At 41.9% G+C, this 24427-nt stretch overlaps 1 protein-coding gene across 3 annotated transcripts in view; it reads right to left on the bottom strand.

Moving 5' to 3' along the window:
• Positions 1-8516: 8516 nt before the first annotated feature.
• Positions 8517-24427, bottom strand: part of LOC134927223 (sterile alpha motif domain-containing protein 9-like) — a 73469-nt gene continuing 57558 nt past the window's right edge. The window contains exons 4-5 of one of the 3 annotated variants that reach the window (XM_063921387.1): positions 18939-19141; positions 8517-13641 (exon numbers count right to left, since the gene is read on the bottom strand). In XM_063921387.1, coding sequence (XP_063777457.1) covers positions 8865-13641; positions 18939-19021 — 4860 coding nt within the window. In that variant the 5' untranslated portion in view covers positions 19022-19141 and the 3' untranslated portion in view covers positions 8517-8864. Of the gene's footprint in view, positions 13642-18938; positions 19142-20590; positions 20677-24427 lie in introns of those variants that run through there. The other 2 variants (XM_063921388.1, XR_010177580.1) reach the window with 2 other exon arrangements.

The following is a 24427-nucleotide window of genomic DNA, read 5'->3' on the forward strand; positions in this document are numbered from 1 at the left end:
GCGTTACACGCAAGGATGCATCGGAGGAATCCCAGGCAGGAGAGGACTCGTCAGAATTGCCAGTGACATGGCCTGCAGGACTATTGGCATTCCTGGGGAAGGAGGAAATTGACACTGAGGGAGTTGGTGGGGTGGTTTGCGTGAGCTTGGTTACAAGAGGAAGGGATTTACTGGTCAGTGGACTGCTTCCGCTGTCACCCAAAGTTTTTGAACTTGTCACTGACTTATTATGAATGCGCTGCAGGTGACGTATAAGGGAGGATGTTCCGAGGTGGTTAACGTCCTTACCCCTACTTATTACAGCTTGACAAAGGGAACACACGGCTTGACACCTGTTGTCCGCATTTCTGTTGAAATAGTTCCACACCGAAGAGCTGATTTTTTTGGTATTTTCACCAGGCATGTCAACGGCCATATTCCTCCCACGGACAACAGGTGTCTCCCCGGGTGCCTGACTTAAACAAACCACCTCACCATCAGAATCCTCCTGGTCAATTTCCTCCCCAGCGCCAGCAACACCCATATCCTCCTCATCCTGGTGTACTTCAACACTGACATCTTCAATCTGACTATCAGGAACTGGACTGCGGGTGCTCCTTCCAGCACTTGCAGGGGGCGTGCAAATGGTGGAAGGCGCATGCTCTTCACGTCCAGTGTTGGGAAGGTCAGGCATCGCAACCGACACAATTGGACTCTCCTTGTGGATTTGGGATTTCGAAGAACGCACAGTTCTTTGCGGTGCTTTTGCCAGCTTGAGTCTTTTCAGTTTTCTAGCGAGAGGCTGAGTGCTTCCATCCTCATGTGAAGCTGAACCACTAGCCATGAACATAGGCCAGGGCCTCAGCCGTTCCTTGCCACTCCGTGTGGTAAATGGCATATTGGCAAGTTTACGCTTCTCCTCCGACAATTTTATTTTAGGTTTTGGAGTCCTTTTTTTACTGATATTTGGTGTTTTGGATTTGACATGCTCTGTACTATGACATTGGGCATCGGCCTTGGCAGACGACGTTGCTGGCATTTCATCGTCTCGGCCATGACTAGTGGCAGCAGCTTCAGCACGAGGTGGAAGTGGATCTTGATCTTTCCCTAATTTTGGAACCTCAACATTTTTGTTCTCCATATTTTAATAGGCACAACTAAAAGGCACCTCAGGTAAACAATGGAGATGGATGGATACTAGTATACAATTATGAATGGACTGCCGAGTGCCGACACAGAGGTAGCTACAGCCGTGGACTACCGTACTGTACTGTGTCTGCTGCTAATATAGACTGGTTGATAATGAGATGTAGTATGTATGTATAAAGAAGAAAGAAAAAAAAACCACGGGTAGGTGGTATACAATTATGGATGGACTGCCGAGTGCCGACACAGAGGTAGCTACAGCCGTGGACTACCGTACTGTACTGTGTCTGCTGCTAATATAGACTGGTTGATAATGAGATGTAGTATGTATGTATAAAGAAGAAAGAAAAAAAAACCACGGGTAGGTGGTATACAATTATGGATGGACTGCCGAGTGCCGACACAGAGGTAGCTACAGCCGTGGACTACCGTACTGTACTGTGTCTGCTGCTAATATAGACTGGATGATAATGAGATGTAGTATGTATAAAGAAGAAAGAAAAAAAAAACCACGGGTAGGTGGTATACAATTATGGATGGACTGCCGAGTGCCGACACAGAGGTAGCTACAGCCGTGGACTACCGTACTGTACTGTGTCTGCTGCTAATATAGACTGGTTGATAATGAGATGTAGTATGTATGTATAAAGAAGAAAGAAAAAAAAACCATGGGTAGGTGGTATACAATTATGGACGGACTGCCAAGTGCCGACACAGAGGTAGCTACAGCCGTGGACTACCGTACTGTACTGTGTCTGCTGCTAATATAGACTGGATGATAATGAGATGTAGTATGTATAAAGAAGAAAGAAAAAAAAAACCACGGGTAGGTGGTATACAATTATGGATGGACTGCCGACACAGAGGTAGCTACAGCCGTGGACTACCGTACTGTACTGTGTCTGCTGCTAATATAGACTGGATGATAATGAGATGTAGTATGTATAAAGAAGAAAGAAAAAAAAACCACGGGTAGGTGGTATACAATTATGGATGGACTGCCGAGTGCCGACACAGAGGTAGCTACAGCCGTGGACTACCGTACAGTACTGTGTCTGCTGCTAATATAGACTGGTTGATAATGAGATGTAGTATGTATGTATAAAGAAGAAAGAAAAAAAAAACCACGGGTAGGTGGTATACAATTATGGACGGACTGCCGAGTGCCGACACAGAGGTAGCTACAGCCGTGGACTACCGTACTGTACTGTGTCTGCTGCTAATATAGACTGGATGATAATGAGATGTAGTATGTATAAAGAAGAAAGAAAAAAAAAACCACGGGTAGGTGGTATACAATTATGGATGGACTGCCGAGTGCCGACACAGAGGTAGCTACAGCCGTGGACTACCGTACTGTACTGTGTCTGCTGCTAATATAGACTGGATGATAATGAGATGTAGTATGTATAAAGAAGAAAGAAAAAAAAAACCACGGGTAGGTGGTATACAATTATGGATGGACTGCCGAGTGCCGACACAGAGGTAGCTACAGCCGTGAACTACCGTACTGTGTCTGCTGCGACTGGATGATAAATAATGATATAAAAAAAATATATATATCACTACTGCAGCCGGACAGGTATATATTATATAATGACGGACCTGCTGGACACTGTCTGTCAGCAGAATGAGTTTTTTATAGAATAAAAAAAAAAACACCACACAAGTCACACGACGAGTGTTTAACTTTTTCAGGCAATCACAATATAGTATACTATACTGGTGGTCAGTGTGGTCAGGTCACTGGTCAGTCACACTGGCAGTGGCACTCCTGCCTGCAGCAAAAGTGTGCACTGTTTAATTTTAATAATATGTATGTACTCCTGGCTCCTGCTATAACCTATAACTGCTCCCCAGTCTCCCCCACAATTAAGCTGTGTGAGCACAGTCAGATATTATACATAGATGATGCAGCACACTGGGCTGAGCACAGATATGGTATGTGACTGAGTCATTGTGTATCGTTTTTTTCAGGCAGAGAACGGATTATATTAAATAAAACTGCACTGGTGGTCACTGGTCAGTGGTCAGTCACTAGTAAACTCTGCACTCTCTAGTACTCCTAAGCTCCAGTAAATCAAGTGTCTCTGTCTCAATCTCACTCTCTCTCTTCTAATCTAAATGGAGAGGACGCCAGCCACGTCCTCTCCCTATCAATCTCAATGCACGTGTGAAAATGGCGGCGACGCGCGGCTCCTTATATAGAATCCGAGTCTCGCGATAGAATCCGAGCCTCGCGAGAATCCGACAGCGTCATGATGACGTTCGGGCGCGCTCGGGTTAACCGAGCAAGGCGGGAAGATCCGAGTCGCTCGGACCCGTGTAAAAAAACATGAAGTTCGGGCGGGTTCGGATTCCGAGGAACCGAACCCGCTCATCTCTAATTATTTTTCCGTCTGTCTGTTCGTTCCGCATCACGCAAAAACTACTGGATGGATTTGGATTGCATTTTCACTGTTGTATAGCTTAGTGACCTAGAAAGAAACGCAGGTATGTATTATCTCAATGTGACATCAGGGAGAGGAACAATAAGGGAAAAACCAGGCGCTTGACACTCGGTGAGTGCAGTGTGCAGGCTCCTCAAGTCCAAAATAACTAAAATATACATCACAATATTAGATATCACTACTCTCTTTGTAAACTAGTTCTGCTGAGCAATAATAGAGATGGCAAATGCTAGTTTCATTATAAAAGACCAGCTATTTGTTTTTACACACCAGCAACAGTAAAGGTCTCATTGCAGTACTTTTATAGGGGTGCAGATGATGGGGATACCACTTCACACAGAACAGTAATATATGCTGTGTCTCAAAAACACACTTCTTGAAAAATACAATTTATATTGAATTAGACAACAGAATGCAATTATTTTGTTTTAGAACAGGAAAAGAGGTCTTCTCTTCTGTGGGGAATGACTCAATCAGACACAGCACAATATTACTATTTTTTGGACAAATAATCTTGAAATTAACACTTTACCCTCACACACAAGTATATGTACAGTACTTTCCTTTTGAAAAAATGTAAATGTTAATCATGTCCCCTCTTAATCTCCTTTTTTCCAGTGTAAACATGCCTAGCCTAGCAAGCCTTTCCTTGTATTCGTTTGTCTCCATCCCCTTAAATCAATTTGGTCGCCCATCTCTGAACCTTTTCTAGTTCCAGGATATCCTATTTGTATGGTGCCCATAATTGTGCACAGTATTCAAGATGTGGCCTCACTAGTGATTTATATAATGGAAGTATAACATTCTCATCCCTTACATAAATTCCTCACTTTATTCATGCTAATACCTTGTCTGCCTTATCTGCTGCATTCCTAGTTTGGGTGCTACTGCTAAGTTTGTTATTCTTGTGAACACAGAAATCTTTTTCCAGTACAGAATCCCCTAGTTTTTTCCCCATTTAGCAGTGGCGTAACTACCACCCCGCAGCCAATGCGGAGGCTTGGAGACACAGGGCTGCGGGGGCGCCAGCACTGATTTAGTGCAGATTGACATGCGGACGAGTCGTCCGTATGTCAATCTGCTAAATGTCCCTCCCAAAATGGCTGCCGTCATAGAGGAGACAGATGCTACAGGTCCTGACCTGTAGCATCATAGTGTTTCCGTACTATGGGTGGCAGAGTCAGCCCCTCACTGTGGCTATGGGACGACTGTGAAGCCTGCAGCAGTGTACAGATCCCTGGTAGTGCTCATCTGTCCCAGGGTCCTGGTTCGGGTAAAGTCCGGGAGGGCAGTGGGGCAGCCATAGCAGTGTAGGGCGCAGAGGCAGCCGAGCAGCAGAGTGCATCCCATGTAGACAGCGCAGCAGCAGGGCAGTGAGATGCAGCTCTCCCCCAGGGGCCCCACGCCGCCCTGCCCGGAATCCTGTTGCCACAAGTGTACTACTGACAGCAGCAGCAGCCCAAAGACAGTGGCCAGCACAAGGCATGAGGACGCAGACTGGGGACAGTGGGGTGCTGCGCTCTGGTCCCCACTGCTCGGGGAGCACTGGCTCCATGCTGCCTTCTTAGCATCCTCAGCGCAGTAGTGTGGCCCGAGGATAAGCTGCGTGCACGGGGGAAGGATGACCGGGTTTCCCCTCTTCCTGCAGATGGCATGATTCACCATGCTGAGCTCCATGTCACTGCTCAGCCCTTCTGCCCTGCTGGCCATGCCATGGCTCCCATTCACATTCATAGCGCTCTAAATGTCGGGAAGTGGTGCTGCCTAGGAGCACATAGCGCTGGCGGCCACGGCACCCTGGCACCGTGTATGAAACCCCTTGGCAACAAGCATTACACACCCCTGGGAACAAGCATTACCCCCTGGTAACAAGCATGACACCCAGTTTATGAGATCCCTGGCAACAAACATTATTCCCTAGCAACAAACATGACACCCAGTGCATGAAACCCCTGGCAACGAGCATGACACCCTAAGCATGAAAACCCCTGGCACCGTGCATGGAACCAAGAGCATGAAATCCCTGGCCATGAGCAGGTAATTTAAAAGTAATTAGAAGCCTTACTGTAGGGCTTAATGTGTAATGGGCATTGCGGTGTGTGGCATAATGTATCACGGACATTGCGGTGTGTGTCATAATGTGTCACAGGCATTACTGTGTGTGGTATACTAGATCACAGGCATTGTGGTATGTGGTATTATGTCTCAGGAGCATTGCAGTGTGCGGCATAATGTATAACAGGCATTGCGGTGTGTGGCATAAGGTATAATGGGCATTGCGGTGTGTGTCATAATGTGTCATAGGCATTACGGTGTGTGGCATACTATATCACAGGCTTTGTGGTATGTGGTATAATGTCTCAGGGGCATTGCAATGTGTGGCATAATGTATAACGGGCATAGCGGTGTGTGTCATAATGTGTCACAGGCATGAAGGTGTGTGGTGTACTATATCACAGGCATTGTATGTGGTATAATGTCTCTGGGGAATTGCAGTGTGTAGCATAATGTATAACGGGCATTGCAATGGGTGGCATAATGTGTCACAGGCATTACGGTGTGTTGCATAATGTGTCAGGGGCATTACGGTGTGTGGCATATTGTGTAAAGGGCATTATGGTGTGTGGCATAATGTCTAAGGGCCATTGCAGTATGTGGCATAATGTATACTGGCCATTACTATAAGGCGGAAAAATTACAAATAATGGCATGATTCAGGATTATTTTTTCCCCTGTGGCGGCTAATGTCTGGGCGTGCAGGTTGCAAAACTGAGATATAAGGTAGTCTTTTCCTGCAATGCCATGCCCCTTTATGTGAAGCTACGCCCATTTCACAAGGCCACACCCCCTTTTGCAGTTCGCGCAAATTCATCCATTTTCTAGTGACAATTATAGGTGGGGGGTGGGGGTGGGGGGCGCCAGAGAATGCTTTGGCTCGGGGGAGAAAAATGTCTAGTTACGCCACTGCCATTTAGTACAGTATGTAGGTAGTATTATTGTTCTTGCCACCGAAGTGCATTACTTTACATTTGCCTATATTGAACCTCATTCTCCATTTTGCTGCCCATGCTTCCAGTTTAAATAAGTCGTTCTGAAGAGACTCAGCATCCCCCTCCGAATTTATAACCTTACACAGTTTGGTATCGTCTGCAAAAATAGACACCATGCTTCAGTACTTTAAGACCATTTATGAAAATGTTGAACAATAGTGGTCCAAGTACAGACCCTTGTGGCACACCACTTAGTATTTCAGTTCATTTCGAAAAATTTCCATTTACCACCACGCGCTGCTTCCTATTATCCAACCAATTTCTAACCCAAGTGCATATTGTGCTTCCTAGCCCCAGTTCTCGTAATTTATAGATACAGTAAGTCTCATGTGAGGTACTGTATCGAAAGCTTTAGCAAAGTCTAAAAAGATTACATGCATCCACCTCTTTTCCCTGATCTAGGTTGCACTGTTTCATAAAAGCCTATTAACTTAGTTTGACATGATCTATCCTTCACAAATCCATATTGGTTCCTATTAATAACCTTATTGGCTTCAAGGAACTCCTGTATTCTATCCCTTAAAATACTTTCCAGTACTTTCCCAACTATAGATATAAGTCTTACTGGTCTATAATTACCTGGTTCAGATTTACGTCCCTTTTTGAATATCGGCACTACTTCTGCTATATGCCAGTCTTTGGGAACCATGCCTGATGTAAGTGAGTCATTGAAAATCAAATATAGGGTCTTGCTAGTTCGGCGTGTAGCTCCATGAGAACCCTTGGGTGAATTCCGTCGGGACCAGGTGATTTATTAATCTTAAATTTTTGTAATCGGTCACAGACTACTTCCTCACTTAAATAAGCATTTAGCAGTAGGACATTATCATTGCTAAGGTTATGCGTTAATCGCTCCATCTGGTCCTCTCTTGTAAATACAGATGAGAAAAACTTGTTTAATTTTTCTGCTATGTCATTATCATCTATGATTAGGATGCCCAACTTGCCTTTTCAAGGGCCTATACTCTCCTTCTTTAATCTTTTGCTGTTGATGTATTAAAAAACTTTTTGGGGTATGATTTTCTTTCTTTTGCTATTAGCTTTTCTTTTTCTATTTTAGACGCTCTTATTTCTTTTTTGCATATTTTGTTACAATCCTTATACTACTGGATTGACTCCGCCTTCCCATCTGATTTACACTCTTTGAATGCTCGCCTCTTTTTGACCATTAGTTTCTTAATCTTTTTGTTAAGCCACATTGGTTTGGAATTATTACTCCTTCGTTTTCTGCCCATAGGAATGAATTTACGAGTATAACTAGTGAGCAATGCTTTTCATACCTCCCATTTCTCAGTAGTCAGTTTACAGTGTGTGTGTGACAAACACACATGCACAGTGAGAATGATGTGTGCAGTAACCCTTCGCACCACCTCCATCTACCTACTACAACTGTCTCTACTCTGATGGCATTATCTTATGCACAGCTCACAGTCCCACACCCTCTCCCTCCTCTCTCCAGTGTGAACTGGTGCCTGATCATGAGGGAGAGACTCTTACTGTATATGCAATCCAAATCATGCGAGATCTGAGATTACAGGAAAAATTACGTTTTGCCTAATTTTAAGATCCAAACTTGGCCTGGAGACTGGAGCCAAGACTTGGTTCTCATCGGAAACTCAAAGTTCAGGTATGTTTGTTTTTGTTTTATGAACCACATGTGCAAATAATTAAGAAATCTACAATGGATGCCAAATGTTTATTTAACAGCAGTAATGTATAAGGAACATAGGGGCAGATGTATTAACCTGTAGAAGGCATAAGGAAGTGATAAACCAGTGATAAATGCAAGGTGATAAACACACCAGCCAATCAGCTCCCATATGTAAATTAAAAGTTAGGAGCTGATTGGCTGGTGCATTATCACCTTGCACTTAACACTGCTTTATCACTTCCTTATGACTTTTCTAGGTTAATACATCTACCCCACTGTATGTAGTAACAAAGTAATGGTAATAAAGATTTCCTTTTGATGAATTGCTGAAAGGCCATAGTATAAAAAAGCAATGCACCAGGTTAAAATGATAGTACTGTAATGGTGTTTGTTGTACTTTGTTCTCCCTATGTAATAGAAAATAGAATTCCAATAATTAAAACAAGTCATAACGGAAAAGTAGAAGACACTACTATTGCAGACATTGCTGAGTCTTTGTTTTCAAGCTACAAGTTCTCAAATGTTTAGGGTATAGTCCCGATACACCTAAAGATTTGGCTGTAGGTCCAGATGGTACTATACAGTCATTTATATACTTTCAATGTTATAAGCAATTGGGCCGTCCATAGAAAACCCCAAGAAGAAAGACACTCGCTCAATACTTTTTCCACTTCTCAGTTGTCCAAGGTATACAGGTCTTACTGGGATCTCAATTCCATTTCCGCACGCTACATAGATTAGGTCATTTTCAGCTCTTCCATTTAAAAGTAAAAGTGATTCCTTTGTTGCTGCTTCTTTCCATATAGCACCACTTTGCCAGAGAAAATTTAAATCTGATACCGGAACACCCAAAAAGCTCTGGTCCAGTTTCCCTTTGTGAATTAGTCTCTTCAGGCCAGCATTCTTGCCGAGATAGAAATGTGCTATGGGCTGTTTGGCACGGCACATGTGGCGATATTCGCTTTTAAAAGATTTTCTCATAGAGATGACATATTTTTCTATATTTTTTGAATCAGAATCCAGATGGTGAATGTTGTGGGGCCAGAAGAGTAATGAGGCCAAGAAATAAGGTTCTGGGTACTTGTGATCAAAATCACAGATCTGCAGAATCTCTCTAAGATATTGTTTCAGTGAATCAACTGGTACAATGTGAGGAGAACTTGGAGAAATACAATGAAGCACAATATTGGCCAGAATGAAATTTTGTTTATCTCTAACAATGAATTTGTCTGTGCGATTCTGTAATAAATACGTGTAGGCTTTTACAATGGCTTCCATCTTACTAACATCTTTTCCATGATCTGTGAGGTATTCCAGGATTCCTGAGAACTTGTCAGCTTTGTATGACTCCAGACATACCCTGAACTCCTCTATACGTAGTGAAGGGCTCCTCTTTTGTGCTGCATTCTGATTTGTTATTTCCATTAGATCGTATTCGCAGAACACCCGCATATATTTTTTGTGATACTCTGAAACTTTTTCGCGTATTTTAAATTCTGTGCTTTCCTTCAGCATGTTCCTTTGTTTTAAGTAAACAAAATAGTCTTGGAAGAAATCAAAAGCCTTCTTTAAATATATTTTTAAGTTGGTCAGAAAAAATCTAAAATCATTGAGCACTTTGCAGAAATCTTCATAGCTTTTGCTAACATTGTCAACTGAAATGTCCCATTTACCTGACAAGTACTGCGTCAGGTGTCTTTTAGAGAGCTTATCTTTTGAACTGAACCATGGTATTTGTAGAAGTATATCTACTGTAGAAAGACAGACTTCAATCTGGCCCATGTATCCTGCTGTATTGTACACACGATAACGTCTGGCCTTTGTAAACTCATATTCCTCTCTCTCAGTTTCGGTCTTTTCTGTTTGTTCCTGACATTCCAGAAAGGCTTTTGATGCAGAGTGAGCAGTTTCTAGAAGGGTGTTTAAATCTTCTGCTGATATAGGATTGTCTTTGTTGAATTTGTCCATCATGGTCTTCAACTGAGTCTTAAAAATCTGACCCAGAGTATCTAATACAAATGAATTTGTTGGCGCAATTCGCTTTGCCTCTTTTGCCCAACGAAATGCATCAGGCAAATTTTTCTCTCTGATATAGAAGTGTCTTGCTAAAGCTTGGCAGATGTAAGGATTCTGATTGAACCTTACTGTACCCTCATTCAGAACTTTTTCCACACTCGTACTACCCTCATCTTCCTCTATTTCCTCTATTAAAGGAGAAAAGAGAGTGTCTGTTTGATCACCATACTGTTTTTTATGTCTTGTGACCAGCATACTTTGCATGTTCTGAGTTAAGATCTCTCGTCCAATTCCACTGTCATGGAAAACATTGTTTTGCAACAAGTCCAACATGATACTACTCTGCGGTATATCATATGTGCTCTTTAACTCCTTTATACATTGCTGTGCAATCAGTGGGTGGATTATGCGTAGCCCTTGATATCTACCATATTCTTCCACTTCTGTACGTAGCATTAATGTAAAATAATCACTCATTGTATCTTCTATGCTCTCATAGCCCCAGAATGTTTTTTTTGCAGTTATGCCAAGGAACTGCTCGCACATTGAAGCAGATATTGTTGAATCCTTTACATATTTGTTTAGAAGAGCCAGAAAAGAGATGAGCTGGGCTTGCTTGCTGGCATTGTTTAAACCTTTTAGTATATTTTGTACAACATTTTCAATATATTTCTCATCAAAATTGGTTTTCATGATCATAAATGAATAGAAATCTTCTGGCTTTTCATACTTCTCTTCAATCTCCTTAAGTTTTGTTTCAAAGGCTCTTTGCTCTTGCACAGAAAGTTTATGAGTTAGAGCGACACTGTCCATACAATTTGACTTTGAGCTTTGCTCTGGGTTCTGAGATCTCTTGCAGTTTAAAATAATCACTACTGGTTTCTCAAATCGCATATACCTTTCTGCAATGGTAGACCTGATGTAGTTCTGCAAAATGGATACAGTTTCCTCCTCTTCGTAGTCATCCACTAACAGCAAGACAGGATAATAATCTGCACAATTAGATGACCCATGAACAGCCAGATTGATAACTTCTGTTGAGATATCTTTAAAGCCATCTGTCTTTCTTTTTAAAGTTGCACATCTAAATGTATTTCGCAGCTCCCAGAGGACATTCATTGCTGTAGTAGAACCTCCACACCCAGGGTGATGAAAGAGTGTAATTACTTTTACACTTATTTGCTTGCTATTTTCAGACCAAGATTTTATCTGTTCTTCCAATTTTTTTTGGACGTCCCTTTTTATAAAAGACCCTGTATGGCCTTTGAACGAGAAGTAGAAATTCCACCATGTTGCTTTGCCTCCTCGGTAGAAATGTTCTTCCTGAGTTTTCATGAATGTATTAAACATAGAATTATTGCTTTCGATTTCTGTGTTGTGACATTCATTTGCACAAAGAATATCTAGAGATGTCAATAGATCTTCATCTTTCCTGTGCAGAATGGTAGAAGAGCCACCATGAGATGGCAAAAAGCGATTAGAGGTCTGAGTGTTAGATTTCAGTTTAAGAATTGTTCCATTTATATTCTCAATACTCAGGTAGTAAATGCATCTTTCTTCCATTTCCTCTTCGTTTATAATTCTAGTTTGTAAATCTCTCCATCTCTGAAAAGTTTGTTCACTTTCACAAATACATAAGATGTCAGTCATACCACTGAGTTCCTGGTAAAATGTAGTGAACATTTCATTCATAGGATCCAAACAGTCTTCAACGGGGGAAAGCAATAAAAACACAACAAGGAATTTCCCTTTTTCTAATATATCTTTCCTAGAAAGAAAAAACACAAGTCGTCTAACTTCAGCAGCTTTCTCTTTCTGCCATAACTTGTTATCTAATGGTTTGTACTCTTCACTGTTAAGATCCAACCTCCCATTGCAGAAGATCCAACTGGGCTGTTGATACAGTTTAAGTTCTTCAATTTTTTCATTTGTGACATTATCCATATTTCGGTATTGACTTGGAAAATGCAAATTGGGTTTCCGCTTTTCCTGGTAAGCTTTACATAATCCATTTGTGGCTGACTCTGGATCAAAATCCAAAATAGAAAACCAGCTTATTTCATGCATGAATTGTAGATGCTTTGTATGGCTTGCCTGGCACTTATTAGCAACCAAGATGTACCATTTATAGTAGGAATTGTCCAAGGTGTCTCGGTTTCCAGTTATTAAACTCACAAGTTTGGAGCCATGTTCTTGAGTCTTTCTTTGCTTTGTTTTTTGATTATGTTCTGCTCTTTTTCTAGCATCATCTCTGTTTTTCAATTTAGTACAAAATGATTTATGATCAGCACAATTGTGCCGTATATTTGCTAAAACATTTTTTGAGCTTCCTCCATCTCGAATGAAGCAATATTGTTCTAAGCTCTTTTTCCAAGTATTGTCAGTGAGAATAAACTGGTAGGTATGGAATATTTCTAATTTACAGTTAGCATATTCGGGAACCACATCTACTTCTATAACAACCAAATCAGACTTTATGTTTTCTTGATAGAGTACACTGACAAAACGAGGTGGACGAATGCACTGTTTTGCAATATCTACTTGTTTTTCATCAAAGTATTTGTTCATCATTTGATCAATATACCTGACATAAGTTTCAATGTCATCTATGACAATCCCAATAATTTGTCCATGTGGTTTGTCACGTACACCAAAATGGATGGTGCCATTTGTCCGGACATTCATGCATGCAGCTGCAAACCTGAAAACTTCATTGCAAAATTTCATCTTTTTATCTTCTTCTGTGGCATTTGCTGTGTTGGTGAATTCCTTGTACTCATGTACTGGGTCTATATAATTGGATGCACCGGATTCAGGCTGAAGACAGTGGTGTTGGGTATAGCATTTGCTTTCATGAGTTCTATCAAAAGGGTAAGGAGTTACTCTTACATGACTATAATCAGTCTCAGGGCAGGTTGCTTTTAAATTCTCTAATTCTTTGGGTAGATTTTCTACTGTATTAACTGTAGTTGTGTCTGTTTTATCTTGAGGCGTGACACAACTTTTCTGGACTTTTTTGGATTTATTTTTTTTTGTCTTTGCACTTATCTCACTGATGCTTGTGGTGTCTTGTGGGAAATTCTGGGTGCTGGGCGGACTCATTTCTTTTAAGTGATGAGCTAACAAAGCTGCTGGTCCATGTTTAATTCCCATTTCCACAAAGTCATTTTTAGACAATAATTTCAGAATCTCCCCTGTCACGTCTTGATTGTATACAATATCTCCAACAGTTGAGTCAAGTTTAAGTTTTCCAGTCACCCAAAGTTTTACATGATCTTTTGTCCAGTCGTCAATTTTTGAAGGTAAATTCAACGACTTTTCCATTTTGAAGTTGTATTCTTTTCGATATCTAGAAAACAGTAATATAAAAATTAATATTGTAAAAATGATTCTATCCCAGAAGATTTTTGATAAGAGGGCATAGGGCCTAATTCAGAGGTGGACACAAAGCCAATGTTTGACCTGAACGATTATTTTTTGGGACTACGCACACGCTAACTTAGATTACGGATGGCAGTCGTAATGGGAACTTGGATGCAGTGTGATTGACAGATAGGGAGTGTATGTGGGAAGCAAAAGGGGTATGAGAAGTCGAATGCAGGCATGTTTTGGGAGCATGTATTAGCCTGCATAAGTAGCTACAATGTCTCCAGTTTACTTCTGAAGGACATCTTGAGCAACCATATAGTTGCTCAGACAATAGATGGTGTAATCGATGTCCGTTTGATGCTTTGTTTTTGTGAGCAAGTGGCGGATCTGAGATGCGAACTGTGGGAGTCTCAGTACAATTCCCTACATTTGCATAGTTTCACAAAGCCGCTGTGTATGGAATTGCAGTTGCGACAGGATTTCCGTCCACCTTTGAATCAGGCCCATAGCCACTATTCTATTGTCCGTAATCAGAATCCCCACTGTATCTTAATTTCAAATCTGTGATTATTTGGTTCATCTAAAGCCTGTGCAGAAGTAAAGGGCAAAATAATTAAAATTAGAGGGAGGTGTGCACTGAAATTGCCACCTGATTGGACAGTGGTAGTAGACATCCAAACTGCTGCTGCTTTTAGTTAATGCTTCCCCAATGCAGGTTTATATTGAAAAGGTTTAATTCCCATTGCAATACACTATTTTGGAGTCTGCATCCAGTGGTGAAATTAATGCAGGTTAAGGTAAAGCTCAGATTAAGGTACATTATTAGAACATCATACAGATGTGTACTCTTGTAACTATCCTGTATTTGCTGCTGCGATGCGTACGCATTGCAGCAAATGATATGTCATGGGAGTTGGCACTCAGTCGCTCCTATGTGTCTGATATGCTATTCACTGGGCAGCGTGCGGGCGCAACGCAGCAACGATCCAAGAACACACATCTGTAAATCATCATTGTTGTATCACTATAGGTAGATTAAGGGGCAGATTCCATAAGTAGACTGCGTTTCTGCATACAAATACCACAATTACAGTAATAAAAAACTCGGTCATCTTTCGTTGCAACCTATGTTATGTGAGCTAAAAATGTTTGAAGATTGTAACTTAGAACATTTGCCGTGACATAACCGCTAATTACTACCTGTTATTATCAGTATTAATGTTATTATTATTTATATGGCACCACAAGGGTTCCTTATCACCATACATAGGGGTGAAACATACAATTTGAGACCACAAATAGGTTGAACTCGATGGACAAATTGTCTTTTTTCAACCTCAGAAACTATGTTACTATGGAGGTCATTCCGAATTGATCGATCGCTAGCTATTTTTTGCAGCGCTGCGATCAGATAGTCGCCGCCTATGGGGGGCATTCCGAGTTGATCGCTCGCTGCTGATTTTCGCAGCACCGCAATCAGGTAAAAAAACGGCAAAACTGCGCATGCGTATGCACCGCAATGCACAGGTGCATCGAACGGGTACAAAGAGGATCGGTGCTGGGTGATGGATTTAGCGAAGAATCCATTTGCACAGCCGAACGCAAGGTGATTGACGGAAAGAGGGCGTTTATGGGTGTCAACTGACTGTTTTCTGGGAGTGTTTGGGAAAACGCAGGCGTGTCCAGGCGTTTGGAGGGCGGGTGTCTGGCGTCAATTCCGGCACCAAAAAGACTGAAGTGATCACAAGGGCTGAGTAAGTCCAGAGCTACTCTGAAACTGCACAATTTTTTTTGCTGCGCTCAGCTGCAAAGGCGTTCGCACACTTGCTAAGCAAAAATACACTCCCCCGTGGGCGGCGACTATGCATCTGCACGGCTGCTAAAAGTAGCTAGCGAGTGAACAACTCGGAAGGAGTGTATTTTCGCTTTGCAAGTGTGCGAACGCTTGTGCAGCCGAGCAGTACAAAAACAGTTTGTGCTGTTTCTGAGTAGGTCTGAACTTACTCAGCCGCTGCGATCCATTCAGCCTGTCCAGTCCCGGAACGGACGTCAGACATCCGCCCTGCAGACGCTCGATGTAATGGGTGGAACGCAGTTCGGGAGAGCCGGGGTGGGCGCATGCGTGGTCAGTTCCCGATGCGTTCCACCCGCAGGACGGGTGGAACGCATATCGAGAACGACTGCATGCACGGAGGAGAGCCGTTCCTGGCTCCCTCCCCCTATAGCATGTGGTGAGCCGTAAGAAAGGCCAATTCAATATCTCCAAATGAGACATAAAATAGGGTCTGTAGACGCTCTATGCAGCCATGCGTTCCACATAATACAGATGGAGTGCAGGGCAGAAGTGACGTCACGGGCATTTAATACGGTCTAAAAATCGGTATATTTTCATCTTATTGGTTTTTCATTAATTAATTCAATCAATCACTATCACAGTAGGCATGAGTTTTTATCCTTTGGTAAATCACTGCCATTTATTCAAAATTCACTATACTATAATCCTTTATTAGTATCCTCTGATTAGCTATACTTCACAAAGGAAGTGAGGTACTGTATGGCCTTAGGGGTATAAATAAGGAGATCTGGCACTCTTGAGCTCACTTGCTCTTTGGTAGGAGACAGACTCACATCTTGCTAGAGATCCATCAAGGAAGTTCTTTGCCACTTAATTGAATTTTTCACATTATAACAATTATAGTATGCACTCCTATTCTATCTTGTGAAATCTCTATTAATGATTCAATTAGTATAACCACTTATTGAAGTATTAATTTATTTATTTTTAGTACAAAAGTGCCGAATTATAAATAGAGACTGTGGTTGTTGGCCAGACATAACTGCTTAATTTTATGTACTAGTAAGTAGATTAAATTATATTCAACTATACTAATGATGTTGTAAATACCGCCTCTAAAAGTATGCTAATTCTCCACAGAACCACATTAGGTCCACTAAAAAATCCTGTTCTTGACCATTGACTCATCCTTTAGATCTGTTTTACTCCGTTTGGAGCTTCATTATAATTATTAGTAAGTAAAATTGTCCTCCCTTCATGTTTGCCTCCTTAATAATAGGGTTTATATTTATTACTTCTTATTTAATTATGCTCATAGGCAGCACCCCTGCATCTAGTCCTATTGGGGGCGTTTCTCACTTCTGAGGATCAATCACCATTTATAGATGACGCCTACAACAGATTTGTCTGTAAGTAATTTAGTGGAGTGCTTCAATGATCTAATTCATTTGATGTCTCTTTATGTTAGCCTATTCTATACCACCTATTCCATTACCTGATTGTTGATAATTAACTTCTGTTCCAGAGTTATATTACCCATGTATATATATATATGTAAAATATCTAACTCCTGTGCTAAAGTTATTATATCCATGTATTTCTAAGAATTATATAAAAGAATTGTCCTAAATAGTCAAAAATGTGTAAAATATGTTAAAATATGTTGGAATATTTCATAAATTGTTTGGATAAATTATCACCTCTGACATATACTCACCTTTTTAAACTTAACTTCTTTGAGCCATGACAATATTTTGTATATAAATGTCGTTCTCTCTCTTTTTCCTCCTTACCTATACCAGCTTTAACTGATTTTTCCTGATGAAATCCACATAAGGACGAAACGCGTTGGGTACTGAGACTATATCTCTTCTATGAACGACAGTCCCTAAAACAGGGGTCTGTTTGGTTTTGTTTTATTTGTTTTAACATGCACATTGAATGTTAAATTGTACAATACATTTTTATTATATGTATTTGGTTGCTGGTCGAACTCTGAATTTTAATTAAGATTAATTATGTGCGCCCTCGGAATTTGTTTCTATCTCTATTTCCAGAACAGTGTTCTAGCAGAAGGGTTATTCAAGAAGTGCTGCCTTGTTAATTTGTAAAATGCTTGGACACGCCTGCATTTTTCCAACCACTCCCTGAAAACGGTCAGTTGACACCTACAAACGCCTTCTTCCTGTCAATCTCCTTGCGATCGACTGTGCGAATGGATTCTTCTTTAAATCCATCGCCCAGCAACGATCCACTTTGTACCCGTACGACGCACCTGCACATTGCACATGTGCAGTTTTGCGGAGTTTTGACCTGATCGCAACGCTGCAAAGAATAGCTAGCATGCGATCAGGTCGGAATGACCCCCTATGTTACAGATAAGCATATAACAATACGATTAGAAATACAGTACTTGGATTACACAATGGTCGACACACAGATGTCAACAAGTTTTTTGGGATTTTTTCAACTTTTGCTTCCTTTACCACCCACATGGACTACGATGGGGAATAGTAATCTGTGGCGAGCATATCAAGCCACCTTGCACAAAGCGTGGTGAGCTAAGCAAGCCCACAAGGGTCCACACTTGAACTAATCATGGTCACAGACTGTGAAATGGACAAATTTTGGTCAAAAAACTTGTATCAACCTTTTTTGTGCTGACCATTTCATGTCGAACTTTTAACCCTGTTGACCTTTTGTACCTGTCAACTTTAGACAAAGTCATCCTTTTTACTGTCGACCTTTTGTACCTGTCAATCTTTTGCATGTTGACTATATGGGATTGACCTATTGACTGCTAATTTATGTAGATCTATTATGCTACACCAGTGGTTCCCAACCTCGGTCCTCAAGTACCCCCAACAGTTCATGTTTTCCAGGTCACCTCACAGGATTGCAAGTGAAATAAATTGCTCCACCTGTGGGTCTTTTAAAATGTTTCAGTGAGTAATGAATACACCTGTTCAACAGCTAGGGGACCTGGAAAACATGAACTGTTGGGGGTACTTGAGGACCGAGGTTGGGAACCACTGTACTACACCCGTAGTAGAAGAATGGCAAAGGATTGATTTGGAGTTTGCTGCTCTGGCTTTTTTTCATTGCAACCCTTGTCAGGAATCCTTGGCTATTAACATTGTATTAATTTAAATGATTAAGAAAATTTAAGATGACTGCAGCTATTCTTTTTTTTTTTTTTTGGCTTCACTTTAATAAAAAAATGAAAGATGACATACACAGTTTAAAAAAACAATTACTTCAGTGACAGGGACTGACACTTTTGTGGCTGAAGTGCTTGGTTTGTTTGGGCCCTCGCAAACCATTTTTTTGGGAGCACTACCTCTGATCACTAATGAGGAGGTTGATGATGAGAGGTTGTGGTGGTGGAGATTGCATGTGCTGGTCCAAACTGCTGGTACTGGACTGCTTGTTATTATTTTACAAATTATTATAATTTTGTTAAATAAGTTACATGAACTCACCGCAAATGATGTAACATGAAGGAGGTGCTTAGATGGTTAATGTCCCAACCTCTAGTAACTTTGCCCTCACAAATGGTACACATGCCTTCATTAATGTTGTCAGGATTTAGATATAAATAGTTCCACACACCAAAGGTGTTTTTCTTTTGGTCTTACGCCAAGACATGATAATGGCCTTCTTTTTGCTGACACTGGTGGCTGACCTACACAAACAACATCCTCATCATTAACATCCTATTAGCATCAGATAGTACACAAATATTCCCCTCATCCAGTTGCACTTCCACACTAGCATCCTCAATTTATATTATGTCACCATTTTTACTTGTACTGCTCATCCCCACATTTGCAGAGGATGCAGAAATGGTTGAAGAAAGCTTCTCTATGGATATAATGTCAGAAATTGCTTTAGCCTCCATACAGATTTCAGCTTCCAAGCTTCTATACCTTCAGTGTAAGACTGTGTTATTGCTGCAGCACGTTCCTCAGGCTGATTGTGCACCTGTGTAGACTCCAGACTAGCTGGTAACTACTTGTGTGCTTGTTTGCAGAGGTTATGTATGTTCTCCTGTGTTCAGTACTGTGATGCGGTCACTGTCATAGTTGCACCCCATGCTCCCCAGCGTGTACCCCACGAAGTTCCTGCCATTCTAGGCCCTGGGCATTGCCATCTTAGTTCATGTTATGTGACTGCAGGAGCACCGATGGAGTAGGAAGGAAGTTGCATCACTGGTGAAAAGCCAATCATCTGAGACCCAGGGGTATAAAAATCCTTCAGTGGCACTTCCCGTTGTCAATGCTTTGTTGCTGTCTACAGAGACTGCTGAGTATCTCTCTGTCTAGCAGCCTGCCTGGGAACTTCTGTGCTGTATCACCTTAGCACCCACTGACTCTATCCAGTATTCTTAAGTAGCTGGCTGTGCTCCAGCAATCCTGCAAGCCGGTCCTACACCACAATCTGGCATCTCAGTCCAAGTAGCTGACTGTGCTCCAGCAATCATGCAAGACGGTCCTGCTCCGCAACCCAGCATATAAGTTTGTGCAGCTGGCCGTGTCCCAGCTATCCTGTATAACCAGTACTGCTCCATAACCCGGTATCTTAGTTTGTGACGCTGGCCAAAGCTCAGTAATCCTAAGTAGCTGGTACTGCTTCACACCCCAGCATATGAGCCTAATTAGCTGGTCAAAGCCCAGTAATCCTAAATAGCTGGTACTGCTTCACATCCCAGCATCATGGACTCTTTGAACTAACCGTAGTTTTAATATATAAAACACTTTAAATCAACAGCATGTTGTATAGTGTTACTTGTACTGAACAACAAACAGTGAGTGCTGGACACCACATGCCTTAAGTATACTGCACCAGGCACTCTCCAACACTCTGCCACACAAACTATGCCACCGATGGTGTGCCAGTAGCACACCAGCCGCAGATACAGGGATGGAGTCCGGGGCAGCATCGATGATGTCACAAGGCCACGCCCTAGTGTGTTTCATCAGTAGGACTACATCAGAGGGTTGGGCTTAGTGACATACAGAGGTTCTGTTAAAAAGGCTCACGACCAATCAAAAGCCTGAGACATCATAAATTTACATATGTAAACAACAGACATTCTCATCAACTGCAGGAACATGCAAGACTTTTCACCATTTAAAATCGATCAGGATTATTCTTATTAGAAATGTTATTTCCAATGTCAAGCAGTCACTTCTTGTTCAACGGTTTATAGATGACAGTCTAATAATATGGAAAGGAGAGAAGGAGGAATATGAGGATTTTATTAAGCAAATAAATATTAAAACATAATTTCAGGTTTACACACAGCTTCAATGACAAAAAAATATATAATTTTTGGATCTAGTCTTGAGTGTCGAAAACATTTCTAATGTAGGGTCTATTAACCACTTAACTGATTAACTTTTTCCAAAAACTGCTCAGAAATTGTCATTTATTTTGTTATGGGTGAATTGAAGAACATGTACTTAAATGTATCCAAAATGATTTTATTTAATTTTTTATATTTGTAAAAAAAAAAAACGGTATTTCAAACATTTGAACATCAGTTGGCACCATCGGAACATCGGAAACATCCCAGCCGTTGCAACTTTTATCTGCACAGGCAACAGGTACAAATACATGCATTTAAAAAATAATTATAGAAACTGTGAAAATCTAGAATTTTCAAGCTGTCTCTTTTGACAATGTTGTCTAAAACAAAAATCACCCAGAACCTAAAAAAGCGCTGGTTATACCAATAATGATGCAGATAATTTTTATGAATCAATTATGCTGCGGCTTTCAATTAGATTTAATTTTACTATAAAAAAAAAAATACAATAAAAACACAATATCTGTATCCTTAAAAAAATTGTGGCTGGTTATATCTACACAAATTTAGGGATCCCGTATTGGTTTCACAGTTAAAGTCTGAGTCCATATATAAAATATAGTACTTATAGTGCACACATTAATTGATGCTTATTTATAGTATGAAAATTACAAATAATTATTTTGCTGAGGCAGCTGTGGGTCCTTTATGACCTTATTTAAACATACTCCCAGGCCAGGTTTTTAGGATATTGCAGTCCTCTTTTACCTCTTTTTTACTCACAGGCCAGGATCTCAGAATATTGCTATCCTTTTTGCACTGCTACTGAGCTTTTTCCAATTATGGTGCAGTGTTTTGCTTGTCGTATGCGGCCATCTAGAATGGATGTCTATTTTCAGGTATGTCACAGCATTCTTTGCAGTTGCCCCTCTTCAAGCATCAAGTGTTCAGGATAACGCGTTTCTCTGCCTTAGAACAATCTCAGCGGCTTCCTCACTTCCAGACAACAGTGGGGCTGATTCTGAGGTGGCCACTGATGCGGCCTGCAGCGCAGTTTGCCTGCATTGCCAAACTGTGCATGTGCTGCGCAACCATACACATTGCAGCTGCATCCCTGAATGATGTGGCCGCAATGTGAGTGACAGCAGCGGGCGTTCGCAGTGCTGCAATGCGGCTTTGTGGGCATAGGGACCACAAAACGGTGGTGGGCCGGGACCGCTATTGGGGCATCTGCGTGACATCACGTGCAGCCGTTCTGATTGAAAAAATAGTGGCCGAGTACCTGACAGCGCAATCAGGCTACACTACCAGTGGTCAACCTTAGTTTGATGCAATCTAATTGCGGACGCATTGGGAGACGACCCGTCACACATGCTGGGCGGCATTGCCACGTGCTGGGTGGCCCCCAGCATGTGAGGAGATGGATGCAGATCTGGCTGTATTATTATGACATCTGGTCAGGCTTAAAAGAAGTGCACAAAATTATTAAAACCTCTACCATGGTTCAATTTGATATGGTCACCATCCAAAGAATTGTGTAGGATTATTTTAATGACAGTTTACAAATTATCATGTCAGACAGTCCCTTTGAATACTGGGAGGAAAAAAGGAACTTTGGAGCCCATTGTTCAAACAAGCTTTACTGAGTGTTTAGCACAGCCGAGAAGCTTGTGAGCGATCCGCTTAAGAGGCTACTTCCTAAACATGTGGAAAAGCTGATGTTCATAAAAATAGGATTTTAATTACCTACCGATAAATCCTTTTCTCGTAGTCCGTAGAGGATGCTGGGGTCCACATTAGTACCATGGGGTATAGACGGGTCCACTAGGAGCCATAGGCACTTTAAGAGTTTGAGAGTGTGGGCTGGCTCCTCACTCTATGCACCTCCAACCAGACTCAGTCTAGAAACTGTGCCCGAGGAGACAGACAACTTCGAGAGAAGGATTTTACACAGATAGTGGCGAGATTTACACCAGCTCACATATACAAGACAAACCAAGCTAACCAGCTTGAAACATCAGCAACGGCTGAACAATATTACTTAACCAAGTAACAAAACCGTACTTAAACAAGAACTAAGCAGTACTGAATTAAGTAATGACTGCAGGATCACGAAGCGCTGGGTGGGCGCCCAGCATCCTCTACGGACTACGAGAAAAGGATTTACCGGTAGGTAATTAAAAACCTATTTTTTCTTACGTCCTAGAGGATGCTGGGATCCACATTAGTAACATGGGGATGCACCAAAGCTCCCAGAACAGGAGGGAGAGCGCGAAGGCTCTTGCAGAACCGATTGACCAAACTTCAGGTCCTCAGAGGCCAAGGTATCGAACTTGTAGAACTTTGCAAACGTATTCGACCCCGACCAAGTAGCCGCTCGGCAAAGCTGTAAAGCCGAGACACCCCGGGCAGCCGCCCAGGAAGAACCCACCTTACGAGTAGAGTGGGACTTAACTGACATAGGACACAGTAATCCTGCCATAGAATACGCATGCTGGATAGTGAACCTAATCCAGCGAGAGATCGTCTGCTTAGAAGCAGGATACCCAATTTTCTTGGGATCATACAGGACAAACAGAGAGTCCGATTTTCTGTGACGAGCAGTCCTCTTCACATAGATTTTCAGAGCCCTTACAACATCCAAGGACTTTGATGAAATTGAGGAGTCAATAGCAACTGGCACCACAATAGGTTGGTTGATATGAAATGCCAACACAACCTTTGGAAGGAACTGCTGACGTGTCTGGAGCTCAGCTCTATCTTCATGGAAGATCAAGTAGGGGTTATTACAAGACAAAGCCCCCAACTCCGACACACGTCTAGCAGAAGCTAAGGCCAACAAAGTGACAGCCTTCCACGTGAGAAACTTGACCTCAACCTCCGGTAGAGGCTCGAACCAATCCGATTGGAGGAACTGTAAAACCACGTTAAGATCCCAGGGTGCCGTAGGCAGCACTAAGGGAGGCTGGATTGCAGAACCCCTTTCAGAAAAGTCTGAACCTCAGGGAGGGAAGCCAATTGTTTCTGGAAGAAAACGGATAGGGCCGAAATCTGGACTTTTACGGATCCCAACCTCAGGCCCATATCCACACCTGCTTGCAGGAAGAGGAGAAAGCGTCCCTGTTGAAACTTCACCGTAGGAAACTTCTTGGACTCACACCAATATACATATTTTTTCCAAATACGATGGTAATGTTTAGACGTTACTCCTTTCCGAGCCTGTATCAGGGTAGGAATAACCTTGTTTGGAATGCCCTTCTGAGCTAATATCTGGCGTTCAACCTCCATGCCGTCAAACGTAGCTGCGGTAAGTCTTGATAAGCGAACGGCCCCTGCTGCAGCAGGTCCTCCCGAAGAGCTCTTCTAGCAGTAGATCCAGAAGATCCGCGTACCAAGCCCGTCTTGGCCAGTCCGGAGCAATGAGGATTGCCTGAATTTTTGTTCTCCTTATGAGTTTTAGAACTCTTGGAATGAGTGGAAGTGGAGGAAACACGTACACCGACTGGAACACCCACGGAGTCACTAGGGCATCCACTGCCATAGTTTGTGGGTCCCTCGACCTGGAACAATACCGCCGAAGCATCTTGTTGAGACGAGAGGCCATCATATCTATTTGACGTACACCCCAAAGATCTGTTACCTTCGGGAACACCTGTGGAT

Source organism: Pseudophryne corroboree, chromosome 5 (assembly GCF_028390025.1).
Source record: "Pseudophryne corroboree isolate aPseCor3 chromosome 5, aPseCor3.hap2, whole genome shotgun sequence".
Classification (NCBI taxonomy): Eukaryota; Metazoa; Chordata; class Amphibia; order Anura; family Myobatrachidae; genus Pseudophryne; species Pseudophryne corroboree.